At 38.7% G+C, this 19,446-nt stretch overlaps 1 protein-coding gene across 14 annotated transcripts in view; it reads left to right on the forward strand.

The window, feature by feature from the left end:
- The window catches only part of PPP3CA (protein phosphatase 3 catalytic subunit alpha), a 284,698-nt gene that overhangs the window by 89,608 nt on the left and 175,644 nt on the right, over positions 1-19,446 (forward strand). For 2 of the 14 annotated variants that reach the window (XM_070505280.1, XM_070505281.1), the window contains exon 1: positions 8,076-8,163. The exons of the other annotated variants lie outside the window; for them this stretch is intronic. In XM_070505280.1, the coding sequence (XP_070361381.1) occupies positions 8,139-8,163 (25 nt within the window). In that variant the 5' untranslated portion in view covers positions 8,076-8,138. Of the gene's footprint in view, positions 1-8,075; positions 8,164-19,446 lie in introns of those variants that run through there. 14 annotated transcript variants of the gene reach the window in all.

A 19,446-nucleotide genomic window follows, 5' to 3' on the forward strand; every position in this document is an offset into this window, starting at 1 on the left:
ATGTTTGAGTGATGAGAATTCTTCTTACATTTTGTGATATAGCAGCCTTTCTCTGAAGAACAGTGGTTTCCTTTTAATTCACTAACTACCATTTCTGTAGTACTAATTATGTTTTGCTTTGCATGCCTTAAATGCATCATCTCTAATTCTAACTAGAATAATACAAGGAAGGAATTCTAATGTGGAAACTGAATCGACACTTACGTCTGTCTGGCTCTAAATTCAAGTTCTCTTCACATTATAGTACCTTCCTGTGTCTTCCCCTGTAGTCTGAATGGTAAAGTATCATAGGATGTTATTGGTCATCTAGTCAAAATCTTCAGTTTTACATCTTTGGGAGGGCCAAAAGAGGTTCATGGACTTGCCAATAGCAAACAGATAGTGGCTAGATAAGAAATTTAATTTTCTAATTCCTAATATTTGCTCTTTCAAAGCTCCTTTCCACTGCCATTCAGGAGCACTTAATTATATATTTTTTTGGGACATTGCTTATATTATTCAACTATTTATGTGTGTGTATGTGTGTATATATATATGTTATTTATTTTTTTCACTCTCATTTTATTGTAAGCTTCTATAAGGCAGCTGGGTTGGGAAAGAGATGAGTATAACGCACTTAAAGAAAGTGGGCTGCTACATCAGAGGCAAAAGAAGGTGATGGGAAATGGGTGCCATTGGTTCACAAGGACAGAGGAGGGAATTGAAAGCCAGGGAAGTGTTTGGAATTGATACATGATAATAGCATTTCCCAGATTGCTCTATTAATGCATGTTCTGGAGGAAAGAAGGGCACCTTGATCAAACAAGTATGGAATAAGTTAAAGTAAACTAATTTTTGCAACTCAAGACCAAAGAGATTTTAATAGGTTATTGTACATGGTGAGATTCCTGGAGGATGCTAGAGCAAGCAGAATATCTCAAACCTAGTCGGCTGTGGGTGCTTTTTTATTTTTCTTGTGACAAATACACTGGGAAATATTGTAATAGAAAGTAGATGCAGCCACTATAGACTTTAGAGGACGTGTTGAATTGTGTTTTAGGAAGCTCAGTTTCCTGCAGATCAACTAGGTGAATAGAGGAGTAAAGGGTGGATGCTCTTGAGACACTGCATGAGAGGGTTGAAGACAGCCTGTCTGGGGTGTAGCAGTGACTTTGGAGGGTAAGAGGTAAATTTAAGACTTTTTCAAGCAAACAAACAGCCTACAGGATATGGTAATGAATTGAATTAAATAAAATGACGGTGAAAGTGTATGGTATATAGTGATTGAATGCAGTTCTTGTCACTATTAGTGATAAAAAGGTGAAAATCAGAAACCAGTCCAAGGTGATCTATCAAGATTGCAGGCCTGGTGGCAGCACTGGTAAGACTGAGCTAGTGGTGAAGAGGAGCTGGTGCTAAGTGGCAGGAGAGGTGAGTCCACCACGAGGTGTGCAGTGCGGTTGGCTGGTGAGACGGGGCAGGTGCGCTCAGGGCGGAGGTGGCCCCATGCAGTCTGGGAGTCTTCTCTCTTGTGTAATCGGAGTGCATCTCTTTTTATCTTTGTGAAAGCCTTTATGGGAAACCATTTTTCAAAAATCCACTCCAACAGGTAGAGGAGAAACTACTCACCAATCTCATTAAATCTCAGGAGATTTCTTTGAAATACGTGCAGGCTGACAGTTACAATAGTCCAGTTTCATAAGTAGAGTCAATTTTTCAACCTTTTCTTTTTTGTCAGTGATGTGTGTAAAATTATGACATAGCTTGGCAATGATTTTAAATAGTTTCCTTTAAAGTTGTTTGTTACAGAGCCACGTGTTTGGCATCTGACCTTTTACAGGCAGGTGCTGTGGTGCAGAATAGAGAGCTCTGACTTTCCTCTAGTTGGACTTGGAATTCTATGTTAGCTCATTCCATGCTTAACGAAACTGGATCATGTCTGGTACATCTTCAAGGAACTGCTACTAAAGTATTTTAAACCCTTTTAAAATATAGGAGGTGTGTGTCCCATCAAATAACGGGAGCTATTAAGTTTTGTTTTCCTGGGTAGCCTTCGTGTGTCCCTGTGTCTGTGGGCTGGTGGCCTCTCTCTTGTCTGCCTGAGGGCAGCATACTCTTCAATTGTGCTCCTAGTCAGTCCCCATTAGCGCTGTGATGAGGAAATGATCTCTCGCTTCCTCTCACTCCATGACTTACTGAAGTGAGCGTGCTGTGTGTTAGGTGCTCTCAGCAGAATACTGCGCATGCTGACTTCTTTGTATGCTGTTTCTGGGTTGTTCAACTCACACATTGGAGAGGTTAATTATGCAGCCTCCCTGTTTCACTCCTCTCATTAACATTACAAAAATGATTAAGTACAAAAGTAGGAGATCCTGTAGAAGTGTGTAGCCTCTAACTTACTTTTGTGTCGTGGAGAGTAGACATTGTCTCGTGGAGAATAAAGATATTCATATTATCGGAGGTTGGTCCTGGGATGACTTTTCTACAGAAGGCATTTTAAGAAAGAAACTTCTGTATAGGAAGCATGTTTTAAAACAGCACATTGGAACTAAAAATCAGATAATTTAAAAGCAGAGTGACCGATGTATTCCTCTAAGGTTTCAAATGTTAGCAGTATTGGAAAATGTTGTTATCTTGCCTTTGGCATAGGGAAGCCAACATGTTACTCAGTAAGAGAGTAGGAGCCAACCATCATGACATAGAACAGTTGTGATCCTATAGAAAAATGTGATACTAAAACCTTCTATAGATCAAAACTATTCTGTCTCCTTTTGAATTCACTGTTATGTTTTCAGGAATTAAGAGTTTTGAACTGGAAAGTATATTAGCTATTTCTTCATCCAAGATTCAGTAAATGAGAAAAGTGAGGGTCGGAAAGATTAAATAACTACCCAAGACCACACAGACACAAGGAAAGATCTGGGGTTTGATTCAGAATGTCTGACTCCTGGCCGAGGATGGTTAAGCATATACTGATTTTCATAGTTCCATCCTGTAGCTCAGTGTGCTATTCCTCAGCCTAGAGCTTATATAGGTGGTTGAGAACGGGTGATATTGCCCATATCCTTAGGTGTGTGAATAGAGCATATCTGGTCTGTGAAATGTGTGTGCACATTGGTGTGTATGTGCATATGTGTGGTGTCAGGGAGTCAAGTAGCTGCCTGAAACAGATTGATGGGGTGAGAGTTGGGCAGTTTTAGGAAGATGACCAGAAGGAAAAAACAGAAGAAGATTCTTCTAGTTTGTAGTTGTGAGGGCTAGGAGATAAGAGAACATGGTTTTGTTTGAAATGTTTTCCTCATTTTTGAACCACTCTTTATTTAGAGTCACTGCCATGGTCACCATCAGCCTTTCTGCTCACTTTAACCCTGTAATGATCCACTGTACCAGCTGGTGCCATGTTAGTGGGTGACGGAATACAGATAATTAAGTAAGTTTAATTCTGATAATGACACATACAGATAGCCTGGAAGTTGTGTGAATCCGTGATGTGAGAAATGGGTAGAGAATCCAGGTTTTATATTTTTTATTAAATTTATGTTTTTCTCACTGAAGCATCTCAAGCACATGGAATAATTAAATTTCATTTCATTTCATTTCTTTCTTTCTTTCCTTTTTTTTTTTCTGCTGTGGAAGATTTGCCCTGAGCTAACATCTGAGCCAAGCTTCCTCTGTTTTTTAGTATGTGGGCCGCCAGCACAGCATGGTCGCTAACAGAGTGGTGTAGGTCAGCACCTGAGAACTGAACCTGGGCTGCTGAAGCAGAGCACGCTGAACTTAACCACTAGGCCACTGGGGCTGGCCCTAAACTTCATTTCTATTCTCTGGCACTTGTCTCCCCAGAATTTGACCCTTCCTGTTTCTCTTTAGAACTTTTTTATTCAACTAGTCACATACCAGTTTTCAAGTGGAGATAAGTGGTTTTTAAAAACTGTTTCCAGGCTATCTCACGTAAGTATGTTTTGTGTCTTAGATTTTAAAGATAATTGATTGAGATTCTGTCTTTAATTGCTAGTCTATCCTCATTCGGTATCTAATATAATACTTATTGCAGTCAGTAGTAAATTGTTAGTGAACTAATGACTGTAAACGTTTATGTAATCTAGGTATTTCTAGTATGCTTCTTTAAGAATTCCGCCTGTTTAAGCATTTTCACATCTATACAAAGCTCCTTAAGATACGCAGTTATGAGTATATGTGGGGCTTGGGGAAGGAGTATTTTGAAGGCAGAGAGAAGTGAAGCAGGAGGCCGTATAATCGATATGATGCTGTCAAGTTGGCTCCAGAATATGAAAAGATTATGACTGCGTAGCACAGATAACGATGATCCTGAACCGACTTTATCTGCAGATGCTGCTTTGGTCATTTGCTGTAACATTCTCAAGGTGCACTTACCAGTTTGCCACTGAGTGTTTGTGTTAATGAATTCGTTTTAGATTAAAAGCATCGTTGCTAGAGCTAGATTTTTTAGGTTTGAATTGAATCTTTGCCCTAAAAACTCTGAAATTTTGATAAATTATTTACTACTGTATTTTGGGTTGGGTAATTTTCTTCATCTATAGACAAAGATTAATAGATAGATTCTCTTAGTCAATTCTACCTCATGGAGTTGTCAGGTTAATATTTCTAAAGTCTTTCCAAAAGGGCCTGTCAAATAGTAAGCACTGGATCAGCATTGGCAATTATTACAGAAAACTAGAACATTACAGAATATGTCTGTTAATATAATGTTACATATTGGATTCATTTGGTCATTTGGTCTTAGGTTTTAAAAATTATTTTAAAATGTTCATTCTTTCGTTCAACAAATGTTTGTTGAGCAGCAGCTTTGTGTTGGGACAGTGGCGCTGATTCTGGCCGCAATGGCAGTGCCGCCCTTTATGTGTGTTGTGTTCTAGCATTACAGGGCCCTTCCACGTCTTACCTTATGTGGCTTTACCATCCAAACTGTGAGGTAGCTAAGAAAATGATACTGCCAGTTTATAGATGAAGAACTTTTACATAGGGGTGCAAAGATTTGCCCCGTTACAGGAAGTAAAGCCTGGGCTGTTCTCTTTTCGCTCCGTCCCACCACCATCGCCTCACTGCAAGAGCCTTGCTTACACCCCACAGAGCTTACTGTGGCCTCTGCAAATTTATCTGTGGATCGCTCAGACCTCCTGCAGGTGTCTATATTGGTTTGTATTCTTCTAAGGTTGGGGTCCAGTAATTCCCTTAAGTTCCCTTAAATCCCTTAAGTTTTTGAGTTTTTTTTTTAACTTTTAGAAAGATTTTCTAAATATTACCGAATTTTGCAGTTTTTAATAAATTGAAAATATCTGATTTATTCATAAAGCATTTTAATATTCCTGATGTTTCTTTTTATCCGTTTGTGTCTTTGACTTATCCAAATCCTAGTTTCCTTTTTATTTATTTATTTTTTGTTTGCGTAGCTGGCTTCCCAGCATTCCAGATTTAAATTCAAACACCAACGTGGTTATTTTCCCTTCACAGAAAGAAATCTGAATAAGGAGGGGAAGAAAGTAAAGCTGCCCATCAGACATGTAATGGGCCTCTCCAGTAGACCTGGTTGAATTGATTATTCTAGTCATTCACCTAGTGCAATAAAGCGTATGAGGCACTCGTCATTCACTTATAAATGTGTTCGTTGTGAAGAGCCACATCGCATTAATTTCGTGTGGTTTGGTAAGAGCCAGTAGCTGCTGCTGAAGCTTGTGGTCCCCCTTGGTTGTGTGCAGTGATGTTCTCTGGAGAGAGGCGAGCTCTACTGTGTACATACACCTTAAAGGGCCAAAAGATTTTCAGAGCATTCACCATCTTCACTGTTGCTCTCATTCTGCTTCTGCTCTCACTCTGGAAATGCTTTCCTCTGCTGTCTTTCTGAACACAAGTATGTGTGGAACTGTAGAGTGAAGTGATGTGCAAACCTGTCGTTCCTGGGTTCCAGCAGCTACCCAAAATGCAGTTGCTGTGGCCTCCTTTTACCCTGCACCTTCCTAATCAAACTCTTCTAGAAGATTCCTTTTGCTTAAGATCCAGCTGATGTCAGTGTCCAGTTGGAGCCCACGACCACCACCACAGTGGAGCTACATTTCAACTGTTATTATAAGTCTAGAGAGCGGCATTTCGGCCTGGCTTGACATGTGTGTGGAGTCCCTGCTGTAACTGATTACCTAAAGAAGTAATGACTTTGAGGAGTCCGTTTTAGCCAGCGTTGGGCTCCCAGCTTCTTGGACTGAGTGTGTTTTCTGTGTACAAGGCCCATGGCAGCCTTAGTGTGCCTTCATATTTTGTTCTTATAGTGTGATTGGAGAAGAGTTGAGAAAGCAGAGATGAATCATTAAAATGGCCATCCTTTTTAGCGTTTTTCCTACCCACTCGTGACTTGGTGTTTAACCATCACCCTCGTGTTTACTGTGTACTTGTTTTTGCTTGCTGCTGCTTGCTTCCGCTTGTGATGTCAAGGGTAGTTGAGAGGACACATCCTCTCCTGGAGCTGGGTACAACTGTTTTCCTCCGTTTGTAGAGACAGAGTTTCAAATTCATTTATTTGCTTGTTGGTTTGTTTGCTTTAAAAATTAGACTATTGAGATTTTGACATTGCTGAGAAAGAGAAAGGGAGTAATAACAGTGACGACAAAAATGCTTCAGTGCTTCAAGGAGTAAGATTAAACAAGATGCTTCAATCTTGTTGGAAAGTAAAATTCAGTGAGACCATGACTTTTTAAGAAAATTATTTTCTTCTGACAAGAGTGAGATATTTAATTTGCATATAAGGTACAAAGGAGGACAGAACAATCTAAGTTATGTATGCCACCTCTTGTTATTGGCAGAAATAAACTTTTGTTTGAAGTTTGCTTATGAGATTCAGTAACTGCTCACAATCTGTTTTCTGACCTTCGTTAAACTTTCTTTGATTAACCGTGTTTGTAGATAGAGGACGTTAATTTAAGTGAAGGCGATAGGTGTGTATGTTTCAGTTATACTACAGTCCTGGCAAACAGGAGGATGGTTACATTAGAGTTTTCATCCTGAAGATAATTACGAGTCATCAAAGTGCCAGTAAAGCAATAATTGTGTAAGACATTCAAAACATTTTAGGTCAAAATATGTATTACATTGACTACCATCAATATATATTCTTAATCTAGGCTTTCCTAATACCGTGTGTTAGCATCTGTAACAATCACAAGTTTGTTTTCGTTTGTGTAGTTTTTGAATAATGTCTCTTCCCTATCAGACATCGGCTTCTTGAAAGAACAGAGCGTTGTCTGCTTTTGTTCAGCATGGTGTCCCCAGTGCCTGGATCGAAGTCGGGTTCTTAGTGGGCAGCTGTAGTAGACGCCGTGGTGCCCTGCCCAGAGCCCCGGCCAGGGCTCCCCTTCACAGTCAAGGCCCTCACCTGCCCGTTTCCAGGAGGGCAGGTTGCTGACTGCTCATGACTGCACCAGTCAGGGCTGTACCACTTCCCTGGTCAATGCAGACTGCAAAGGCCCAGTCCCCTTGCCTCCTCCATTTGGGACAACCCTGAAGGGCCATCCAAGCCCCAGAGCTCACCACAGGGTTGGCTCACACCTCTGCTGCAGCTGCTGCACAGTTCAGCTTGGCTCAGGTCAACAAGGTTGCTTTCACTTCTCCCAGTGCTCAGCTCTTTCCCACTCAGGCTTTTGTACTTGCTGTGTTCTGTGCCTCAAATGTGCTTCCTTCTGCTTTTCACAGACTAAATTTTTCTTGTCCTTCCAATCTTGAGTGAAATGTCACTTCCTCAGTGGAGCCTGTCCAGACCCTACTAGTGAAAATAGGTTTCTGCTTTGACCTCTTTGTCCCCATTTTCCTCATAGCATTTGCCATAATTTGTGATTATTTTATTTGTTCCTTTGGTTACTGTTGTCTGGGTCCTCCACAATACCACTAACTCCGTGAGGATAAGGCCTGATGTCTCTCTTACTCCCTTTGTTTTTTCAGAGCTGGCCCAGTGCCTGGCAGAGTGATGTTGTGTGCCATGTGAATGAACCATCAGCTGTGGTACTGCAATGGTCTTGCTAGTCAAGCCACAGTGAATTTGACTTTTCACTCGCTCTCCTTTTTTAGATCCTTTGAAGGGAGAACATAGATTTAAATGGAAATACAGAAAAAATTGTTGATTTTATTGGAAAGTCATGTGGGCCCTGCACAATGCAAAGGGTGAGTTACTGTTAAAAGAGTTAATGTTTGTTTTAGTTAAGGATTTATGTATTACCTTCTGTAACGTCAGTGGAGAAAGCGTCTGTCTAAAGATGAGGTAAAACAATTTTAGACAAGATGGCTGTAAAATTATTATACTGTGTTGTTTTGGGGTAAGTATTAGATATATGAGAAATTGCTACCCAAGAAAATGATTCCTTCAACTAGTTGTTCAAGTTCTAAAGTGTTTGCCATTTACGATTATTCTAAAAGGCAAGATCTCAGTGGCCGTAATATGGTATGTATTAATTCAGTGTATTTCCTGAGCACCTTCTGTGTGCCTAGGCACTTCTGTAGGCTTTAGGGAAGTGGCAGAGAAACTCGAGCAACCCCTGCCCTCCTGAAGCTTGTAGTCTGGTGAGGGGAGAATGTTTCAGCTGGCAGTCATTTACCATTGCACAGGAGTTTACCTTCATGTAGTGCTGGCCCTAATGCAAGAGCACACATCAGTGTCCTTGTTATGTGTGTGGCGCATTCTGATATTGTTTATGTACTTAGGAATCTGGTAACACTTTCAAAACTCTGAAGTGACAGATTGAAGCTGATTGAGAATGATCAACCTCAGTAAGGTTCTTTGAGCCCTAAATGAGATGCCTTTAAAAGCCATTTTCATTTAAATTTTCTTCTAAGGCAATTCAGCTCCACACAAGTGAATTAGACTCAGCTTGTTGTAAAAAGGGTTTAGTTTCTTAAATTGTATAAATTATGTATAATTTAGGCAGTTAAAATTCAGGTATATCATTTTTTTAAAAAAGTTTTATTATTTTGAAGTAATATCTCAGGCAATATCTTTCATGCTTTAATAGTTTAAATATTAAAAAGCCCACTATCCCTATATTTAATTCACTGGTAATAGACGAGTGATTGAAAAGTTTGCTATCAGAAAGCCTGTTTGCCGGAATGATTCCTGAGTAACTCTTTTGAAGGCTTTACATTTCTTTGCTTCTTTAATAATTTCAGAATAATATTCAAACTCTGTGAGTTTGTGACTAGAAAACAAGCCAGAGGAGAATTTGTTTTTCAGGCAAAAATTTATGACTAGTAACAGGTGATCATGCCACTCTAGTATTTCTCTCTGTACATTTTTCACTTTGAACATGTCAATTTCTCACTGCCTTAACTCATGTAAAATGGACAGGCTTTCTATTACTTTTAATCATTTACCAAGCATTTTAGTACCACTTTGTGATACAAAAAATAAGAATTCGTTAATGGGTACTTTACATAATCTAAATCTTTACATAATCTAAAGCATTTAATAAAAAAGGAAAATTCCTAGATTAGGCTTCACAGAGTTTTCATTTAAGTTAAATACTTAATAGTTTAGTTCATTTTATTTATTTTTCTTGACTTTTAAACTCACACATAAAGGCCAATTAATTTGATATAACAGAAAGTAAAAAGTAAATATTGTAGGCTAAATTCCCTAATTTACAGAGTAGATATTCAAAAGCCTTGTAGGGTTTATTTACATTTTCCTTAAACTGTACAAACAAAACAAGCATTATTGTGAACTGTTATAAACAATCAAATGGCTGGGGCCAGCCCTGTGGCCAAGTGGTTAAGTTCACCAGCTCCGCTTCGGCGGCCTGGGGTTTTGCCAGTTTGGATCCTAGGCACGGACATGGCACCACTCATCAGGCCATACTGAGGCGGCATCGCACATGCCACAACTAGAAGGACCCACAACTAAAATATACAACTATGTACTGGGGGGCTTTGGGGAGAAGGAAAAAAGTCAAATTGCTAAAAGCATCTCTTTAAAATGTTTATGATTTGCTTTTAGTTCACTGCTGAATAAAGAGAAACTGAAGATCTGTTTCAGCTTGTGTGTCAGAGACCAGCTGGTGCCAGTGCGCCCAAGACTTCTCTGGTTTTAGCCCTGGAAGACCTGACTCGAGCGAACTTCCTCCTTGGTTCCGGGCAAACCAGGGTGGTTGGCTACCCAGATACAAAGTTGAAAATCTTTCTACCTGCGCACTGTTCCGTTCGTGTTTCTAGATAGCCATTCTTTATGTCTGTATATTTTAAAATTCTTTCTAACATAAATTTTTACAGATTCATTTATACTTTAAATGTAGTGTCTTCTTCAAGTTTATTTGGAAGGTGGCCTCTCCTTTGAAAGTAGGCACAGATTTTATAAAAAAAACAAAGTAAAATTTTTATAGTTCACATTTAGATAATTTATGTTGGGAGAGGGCAGTCTAATGTGTGAAAATGACAAATAAATAAATAAGAAACAAGAAAATGAGAGAGAAAGAGGCAGTAATGAACTGAAAAATTGTATTGTGGTGTTCTGTGCTGGTGACGTTGCGTGAAAGTGGGATATCAATTTAGTGTATTAAAGTCATTTAAATGAATATGAAGAGAACAGCCTGATTTTATTTCATTGGTAGGTTTAGTTACTTAAACAATATTTTAGTAAGCTGTAGATGTGTATGTATTCTTCATTTATTACTGAGAATTTCTTTTCTGTTGGAATACCAGAATGTATGCTGTTAAAAACGGAATTACGTCAGTTTTTAAAATTGGCATTTTCAGAATAAATGAATAACAAATACTAGTATTTTTTATTTAAGGTCATGAAATAATGTAAAACTCAAGAATGTTGGGAAGAAGGTTTTATATAGAAGTTGGAAGGCAGTGGGATGTTCCTTTTTCTATGAAGCAGATCTCTGGTATGACCAGTAAGCAATTGAAAGGAAAGCATGTAAAATTCACCTTATAAATATTTGATCTACATGTGGTCAGTCATAAGATATTGAGACCCAAAACTGACTCATGTATGAAGCAATTAGAGCTGATCCGAAGGTCTTACAGGCTCCCAACGAGAGATCAAGCATTTATGGCTACTGCATGTGCACTTGGTTATTTTATTTTACTCTTAATATTGTCACTTTGAAATAGCTACACTTTTTTTTAAGAAAAAGAAAATGCCAGTCCTACTCAGTGGCCAAAAATTATATTTGAAATCCTGGCAGGCTATATGAAAATGTGTGCCATTGGTCCCTGGAGGAACCAAGTGGCTCAGTGAGCACAATTCATCATACTACTGGAAAAAATAACTCAGCATGCCTGCCCTGCTCGTGGCGAGTCAGTGGCATCGTGTTCATAGACAGACAGCACTTTTTTCTTTTTAGGAATTACCCTCTCTACCCTGAGCCAAAGCACATGGCAGTAAGATTAAATTAGGTATCAGTGTTCCATAGAGCAAAGGCTGATATGTTTGTCTGAAATTAGTAGTTTACTGGAAAATGTTGAGTAAGGTTTACCTTACGTGCTGAGGTGATGACAGAAGCCAGTCTGATATGGCTCCTAACCTTGGGGAGCTTTTCATCTTGCAGAAAATATGAATATACTGAAGTGTAATGTTTTTAGCATGGAATGCTGAGTGAGTTACAGGTAGCGTGAAAAGGCTGTTCAGAGGAGGGAATGAGTACTCCTGGTTGGGAGGGCTGCTTTTATTTATTCAACAGTGTAATTACTACTATGTTCTTGTAGGAATTTTTAACAAGGAGATTTAATTTTAGCTCTGATTGATCCAATAATCCATCAAAAATTTGTTGAACACTAGAATAAATGAGATATTTAAGAGAATAAAGAGATGACTAACACAGTTTAGATTTTTAATTAAGTCATGGTCCAATGGAACGAAATAGATGTATAACAAATATTTATGGCAAAATATGATGAATATTATCCTGTAAAGGATATAATTTCTTGCTTATGGCAGGTTATATATGTGCTTTAAATATCTTTATTTCTTTTTGGTCAGTTCAAATTGGGAAATGTTCACCACATCATCTAATACTAAAACTAATCTTTATGTGTCAAACCAATAAGCCAAATCACACTTAACTTCTGGTAAGAAAAAGTATGACTCCATTTTTCAGTTTAAATGAACTGTGCCTCCCCCAAGCATCTCATTTCGATTTCTAATTCTGAGTTAGACGGACTGACAGATAAACAGTCCAACCTACAGGTGGAGAAAGGCGCGGAGTCTGGCCATGAGTTAATGGCTGGATGAACTGAGATTCTGCCTTCTAGTCTTATGGGACTGGTCGTCCAGACTAGAGCTCCAAGTGGTCTCCAGTTGCTGGGTGCTCTGGAGGTTTTTAGCCCTGGGCAATGCGTCATTGTAAGCTTTGTAAAGTGGAGAAGAACATTTGTGAAAGAAAAGGTGTGTGGGGGGGAAAGAAGAACTGGAGTGTTCTTAAGGAGATAGTTTTAAGATGGAGGAGATTTTGGAATTAAAGATCTGGAAATTGATTCTCATAAAATTGTCCATCCCCATGTGTACCCTGGAATGACTTTATGTTTTGAAAATGCTTCAGACAGATTATGAAGTGTGAGTAGGACTTTCCTAGCTGAGCAAGGTGGGAAGGGAGACAGTTCATAGAAAGGAATAGTTTATATAGTGCATAAAAGTGCATGCAGTGCTTATGGAAAGTCGAGATCCTCATCGTGACTTCAGGGTAGAGTTATGTTGTGGGAGTGGTGGAAGGTGAGGCTGGAGAGCTGCTGGGTTCCATTGTGGCAAGCTTTGCGCGCTGTTAATGTCTGATTTAGCTTTTCTGGATGTGGGCAGAGGGACGCAGGGGCCTTTGAGCTGGATAGTGCTATTACACGTAGGAGGATGGGGCAGGGGTTAGGAGAGGAGGCGGGAAGCAGCCAGCCAGTTGGGAGGTGCCATCCATTCTAAAATGAACGTTTTTTCCCCCCCACATGTCTCTCAAATTGGGGTGCATCTTATAATTGATGGAAGTAATAAATTGTATTCTTTTTTCTTTCTTAGACGTAAAATGATGATATATTTTAAAGTCAGTGAAAACTGTAATTCAGGTAGAGGCAATGTTGGTAAAAGTAGGACCTCCACTTAATTTCTAGGATTGATATTGCTAGGCCACTGGCTGAGCATATTTAAAATTTTGCATTAAATGCTGCGTGCAGAATTAGCTATTTCCTTCCACCCTTAGCAGCACTGGATGCTATTTATTTGTTGCCGGTCTGATGGGCAAAAAAAAAAAAAAAAGAAATCTCATTTTAAATTTTATTTTAATAATAATGAAAAAAGTGGGACCTGCAAGTGGGGATAAATTTCTGGAGAAGAAAAATCTGACTGCTATAGTAAATTTGTTTTTTGACTTATGATAGAAGGTTTCTAGAGGTTGTTAGAACTTAATGTTTAAGATTTGTGAAGTTTCTTTGATTAGGATCTCATAACTCAGGTCAATTTGTTTTCATGGGAGTTGGATTTTTCTTTTTAAATCAGTTTTGTAGCTGAAAATTTTTTTAATGAAGAAAGAATATATATACTCGAGACCAGTGTTAAATGGTTTCACATATACGCTTTCCCCCCCACATTTGAATATCCTTGAACGTCTGTTCTTTGGGCTTTTTCTTCTATCCTTTCCCAATTTGTCATCTTCTCAGTTTCTTTTCTTGTCCTCTTTGCCTGAAAAAACAACTATTAACTCCGAAAGGACTGTCTACCTACCCTTTAATTCCCTCCTTTTCTCCCTCTCCCTTTTCCTGCTGCCCTTTTTACCCGCTGCCTTGTGGACGTCCCTGGGAATAATCTGTAATACTCCAGGGAGCAAATTAGCTCAACATTTGGCCTAGGGATTCTAGTGGAGACTGACTAGCTTGCGCCCAGCTCCTAAGGGCTCAATTTGTGTTAGTGCTGCCTTTAGATTCACTTTCTCCACCTGCTAGCGTGCTGCCAAACTCCCTAGTTGTTTACTTGAGTCAAGGTTTACTTTTGTGAAAAATGAATAGATCAAAATAGGAAACAAATATGGTACTTGGAAAGTGCCATTTAGAGAGAAGAGGTCATCACCGATTCATATGGTTTTGCTAGGAGGCTTATCTGCTTCTCATATGCTTGTAAATGAATCCTGAACAGTCTTTCTCTGCAGAGGAATCTGCAACAGCAAGACCCCTGAATAGACAGCTGGCTTCCTAGAGAGAACTGGCCTAGAAACTCAAGCTCTCTTCTCCCTGGGTCTGAACCTTTGCAGTTTCAGCGACAGCCTCCAGGCACTGTCTCCCAAATGTATTGTTTTTGTGCCCATGTCAATAATGTACATAAAATACTGAATAAAAGTCTTGTCTGAAAATTTTATTATATTTTTAATATTTGAAGGTGTTGCTTCTCTTTTTTTATTTCTTAGTTTGTCTTGAATTATTTTTTGGTTGGTCCCTAAAAAAAGTCCTGTGTTTTGTACCACTCTGTGCACATATTTGGGGGGAGAGAGTTATTTGTTAGACTCAGTCTATTGTTCTATTTTATACTTCAGTCGTTTGCAAGCCAATAGAATATTACTGTAGAAGCGGGCTTGTTGTTTCAGTGCTGGTAAGTGGAGGGGCGGTTTCCCTGCTGTGTGTCCAATCAAAAGTCACTTCCCCCCAGAGTCCCTTCTACTGTGTTAATTGGAAAAGCAAAACCAGCATCTAATGGGACGGCACGGACTGGACTTTCCGGGAGGGGTTATTTCTGTAGAGTTTATATCCATTTCCAGATCTTTCTAATCAAATAGCTCTCTTTTACAGAAGTCTGTTTGCCATTTCCATTGTTCCCTGGCAATTAATAAAGTAAAAATATTTTACCAGGGATAAATTTCACCTCTATCAGGGTTGCTGGGCCGTATCCTTGCTCCAAACTTTAAATCTGTGATAGTTGGCTCTTTGTGAATTTCAGCAGGTACTTCTAATTCACAAAAGCATCTTTTGAAAAATAGCAGTTTGGCGTGAAGATTTGTTTTTAGATATACATGGAGAAATTTTGTTTTGATTTCTCATGAACCAAATGAAAGAGTCCTAAATTAAAACAATTTGAAAAGATAAAATGTAAGATTCCCTATTGCATAGTGTCTTTAATCAAGGCTGTTTTATATTGTGTTTGTTTTTTAAGTTTCCACGTCTAAGTTTTTATTTAAATTAAATTTCATTATTTTGTAAGGATTTCTACAGTCACTATGGATGCTGTCTGTTCATAGTTTTGAATTGTGATTTAATTCTCTTAACACTTTCCACATATCAGCATTTCAACAATTTTCACTTAGATTTTGAGATTTTTATGGTTCTGCGGCTGAGTCTCTGGGGTGTGCTCTGAAAGAGCAGCCTCATAGTGATTTCAAAGAGAATTCCTTGTTTAGATGACTAGAGAATTCATATCATGGACAAGAAACTGTGTGTTCTGGCTCCACTGAAACACAAGTATTTTAGGTATTTGTTCTGTATTCAGGAAAAGGAGGTTACATTTATTTAAAATTATTTATCGTATTAAATTTTATGTGCTGTAAAACTTAACTTTATTTAGTCAAGTACAGCTTGAATCATTGAAGAGAGAATCCCCTTGAAAATGCCTGTTGGGTGAAGAAAGGAATTCCATTCACTATCCTGGAAGCCCTATAGTGTGATGGAAACAGGAGGAAGAGAAGTTACAATTGAGTGTTTCTTTATTCTTTCATTATTCACTCAGTTAATCCAACAAACACTTATTGAGTGACCTTCTTTGTGCTGGGTACTATGATAAATAGTCAGCAATTACCGAAAGTATTCCTTGCCTTTTCAACAATTGCACTGTAAAGTGAGAGAAAGACAGTTAATGAATAATTGTACCATTGTATATCATAAGACCACACAATCTTGCATATGAAACAAGAGGGGAGAGTTTACAGATTATGAGCAGGGGTCAGACATAAAGGAAAGAAAGATTTAGTTAAATTTTAAGTTGTACATAACCCAACGAACCTCTTAAGAAATTGATGAACATTTGTTTCCCTAAGAGGAATTTTAGTATGATGTGTTTCTTTTCCTGCACAAGTGTATTGTCTCTCTTAAATTACATAACTTATGTGTGTGTATAATATATATATTATAGGTAAATGTGGTCTGTGAGTGGATATGTGAATGTACAAACCTATATACCATTACCCTAGAGATCTGTATTGTCACCACTGAATTTAGCAGTAGGTCCACATTTATTTATCTTTGGAATGCTTGTATATAGTAGAGTCGGTTTAATTATAAAGGAACTGTAAACATTTGTGTTTTCAATGCTACTGCCATCTATCACATACAAAAATAACGCTGTTGAACCATGGACAGGCTTGTGGTTGTATCTCTCCTTACTTTTCTCTACTTGAAGTGATAATGTTTCATGAGATCAGTATTTCTCAAACACCTCTGTCAGAAGACAGCACGCCTGCAGGGATGGGTGCTGTGAATGACCACGTTCTTCTGGGTTGCACGAGTGATACAGCTCTGAGAGGCCCTTGTAAGTGGGAACATATTTTGAAATCTTGGGCTTTATATGAAAAAATCATGTAAGCATTTCACTCTCCTCCAAATATATGTTGTTGTTTTAATACAGAAAAAGGAAATCTTTTCCTGTTAAATCTTTGAGTAAAATTGATGCTTAAGAAAGATGTTCTAACTTATAATTACTTCCTAATAACCCTAGTGCAAGAAATGCAGCTGTGTGGCTTGGAACGTTAACTCAGTGATGTTCTCAACTGCTGTGTTCATGCGTTAGAACTTGCTTTGCTTCTGACAGTTGTTGAAAGGGTCCTTATAGAGACGCCTTCATCAAGCAAAACTCTTCCCCACATAACAATCCACTGCCACTGACTTCCGTCATTATAGTGCGAATGCGCACTATCACAAGGAGGCCTGGGCAAGTCGGAGCACAGGATTGTTTCCCAGCTGCTCCCTGGGGATGGCAGGAGGTCCTAGGTTTATAATTTTGTCACTTCTTTTGGGAAATTTTGCCTAGGTGCTGGATGTGATAACAGCTAGGATAGAGAAAAGGAGGAGAGAGTGTGTGTGTGTGTGTGTGTGTGTGTGAGTGATTGCAAGGAGCCTGGATTCTCAGAAATTTTACAACTCAGGTCTTGGCAGAGCTGTCTCAGCACAAATCTGTTCACCACCTATATTAAAATCCTTCTAAGCTCAGGTTCTACATCAATAAGGTTTTCTTTATATAGAAAGAAGATTAATGTTACTTTAATGTTTGAATTTCAAAATTTCAGGCATTTCAACATCAATATTATGACTATATTATATAGCACAGTTTATTTTCCATAAGTATTTTCTATTCAAAGCAAATACAAATTTGTGACACTCAGCACCATTTTCCCTTATTCCTCACACTCATACACAAATCTTGACGGAAAAAACTGGAATCTTTTTTTTCTTTTTTCTTAAAGATTGGCCCTGAGCTAATATCTGTTGCCAATCTTTTTTTTTGTTCCTCCTTCTCCTCAAAGCCCCCCAGTACATAGTTGCACATTGTAAGTTGTAGGTCCTTCTGGCTGTGCTGTGTGGGATGCCACCTCAACATGGTGTGATGAGTGATGCCATGTCTGGGCCCAGGATCCGAACTGGCGAAAGAAACCCTGTGCCGCCGAAGCAGAGCACGAAAACTGAACCACTCAGCCACGGAGCCAGCCCCAAAAACTTAATTCTTGATTGCCAGTGTTTCTGATGTTGATATTTGCATTTTAATGTAGTTTGACACAAAGTGATCACTATTAAATCTATATCTACCGCAGATGTTGTAGAGACCAAAAAGGAAGGTCTTTGTCTTCCTATTAGTATTTTATATATAATTTCCTTTGAATATTTTTATATATTAGACATATAAAGGAATCTTTATTTTTTCTGTTTTAAATGCCTCTTACCTGTCAAAAATGTGTTTAGTATTGCTTTTAGAAATATACTTAAACACATAATAAAATTCTAATTCGCTGTGCCTGTTACTGATGAAACGTTCTAGAACCAATAAATTCTTTGAAATCCAAAGAATTCTGTATTTCAGAGACACCCAAGGAGGTGTTTACAAAATGACCAACATTTTACTTGTAAATTTTAAATCATCTTTTGGCAACCAAGGCTTGTAGAAGGATTTGTAATAAATGTGCCAGATTGCCAGCCAGTTTTGTCGGTTTACCCAAATTGTGTTACGTTTCTTGTATTATTAGTTTGTTTATTTATTCAACAAATTTTTATTGAGCCTTTATCTAGCCTTCGTTTTTCTGGGCACTGGAGACACAGTAGTGAGCACATTCAACAGAAACATCTTATCTTCATGAAGTTTGCATTCTAGTGGGAACATGACAGAAAAAAATAAGTAAAATATATGATATATAGTGATTTTATGCAGAAAAATAAATCAAGACAGGTTGATGGGGAGTGCTAGCGGTGTTCAGTGTAGTCTAGGATGGCCAGGCAAGGTCTGTGGGAGGTGGCATTTGGAGGAAGACCTGCAGAAGGTGAGAAAGTAACCAAGTGCTGCATGGGGGAAGTGTTCCAACCAGGGCCCATTCTAAACCCCTGGGGCAGCCGCATGTGTCTGGTTTTTCGGGGCCTCTTGGAGAGTTGGTTTGGCTGGTGCTGGTGAATGAAGTGGGAGAGCAGGAGCAGAGGAGGGGTGGGGAATGGGGGACATCCTATAATGCTGTGTGAGGGCTTTGGCTTTTTTTCAGAAGATGAGAAAACACTGGAAGGCTTTAAGCATAAGGAGTTACGAAAAAGTCTTCAGAAACCCTGACGGTACTTTGTGCAGTGAAACCTCTTGTTTGTAGTATTGACTAGTTCTTCAACCTCTCCCCTTCACATTTCCTTGTTTATTCCAAACATTGGATTTCAGAAGACTTTACACTTGTATATACATACCTCAAATCAGCTGTAGCAGATTGCCCAAAGTCCGGTTTCAGGGGACTTCAGATGCAAAGCCGTGTGCCATTGCAGGCAGAAACCAGACTGCTGATTTCTCCTCAGTGCCCTGGCCATGACATTTTGAAATGGAAACACAGAGGTCATAAAGCTGAAACTGTAGAAGTAATCTCTTTTAAAGGATATTTTTCAGACTAAGAAACATTTTTTGCCCTGGTTAATAGACAAAATAGGACATGCAGAGAAGAAAGAGTTAAGTGGCTTGACTAATACTTTCCTGGATTGTAAAACAGAAGTAGGGATAGGAGGGAAGGAATAATTCTGACCTTAGAAAAAAATTAAGATGCTTGGGAATCCTTGAAAAAATCCAGCTGGTGAAGACATAAAATTAGAGTGACCACATGTCCTGTTTATTTCCCAGGACAATCCCCATTTCTGCCTCTTGTCCCAGTGTAATTATTAATAGCACCTCTTTCGTTCCCCACTGTGTCTTGATTTAGATGATAAATTATGTGGTCATCCAGCTTGTAAGTCCGTAATATTTGTGCGTAATAACTTTTATAT

The sequence above is a fragment of the Equus asinus genome, chromosome 3 (genome assembly GCF_041296235.1).
Source record: "Equus asinus isolate D_3611 breed Donkey chromosome 3, EquAss-T2T_v2, whole genome shotgun sequence".
Taxonomy (NCBI): Eukaryota; Metazoa; Chordata; class Mammalia; order Perissodactyla; family Equidae; genus Equus; species Equus asinus.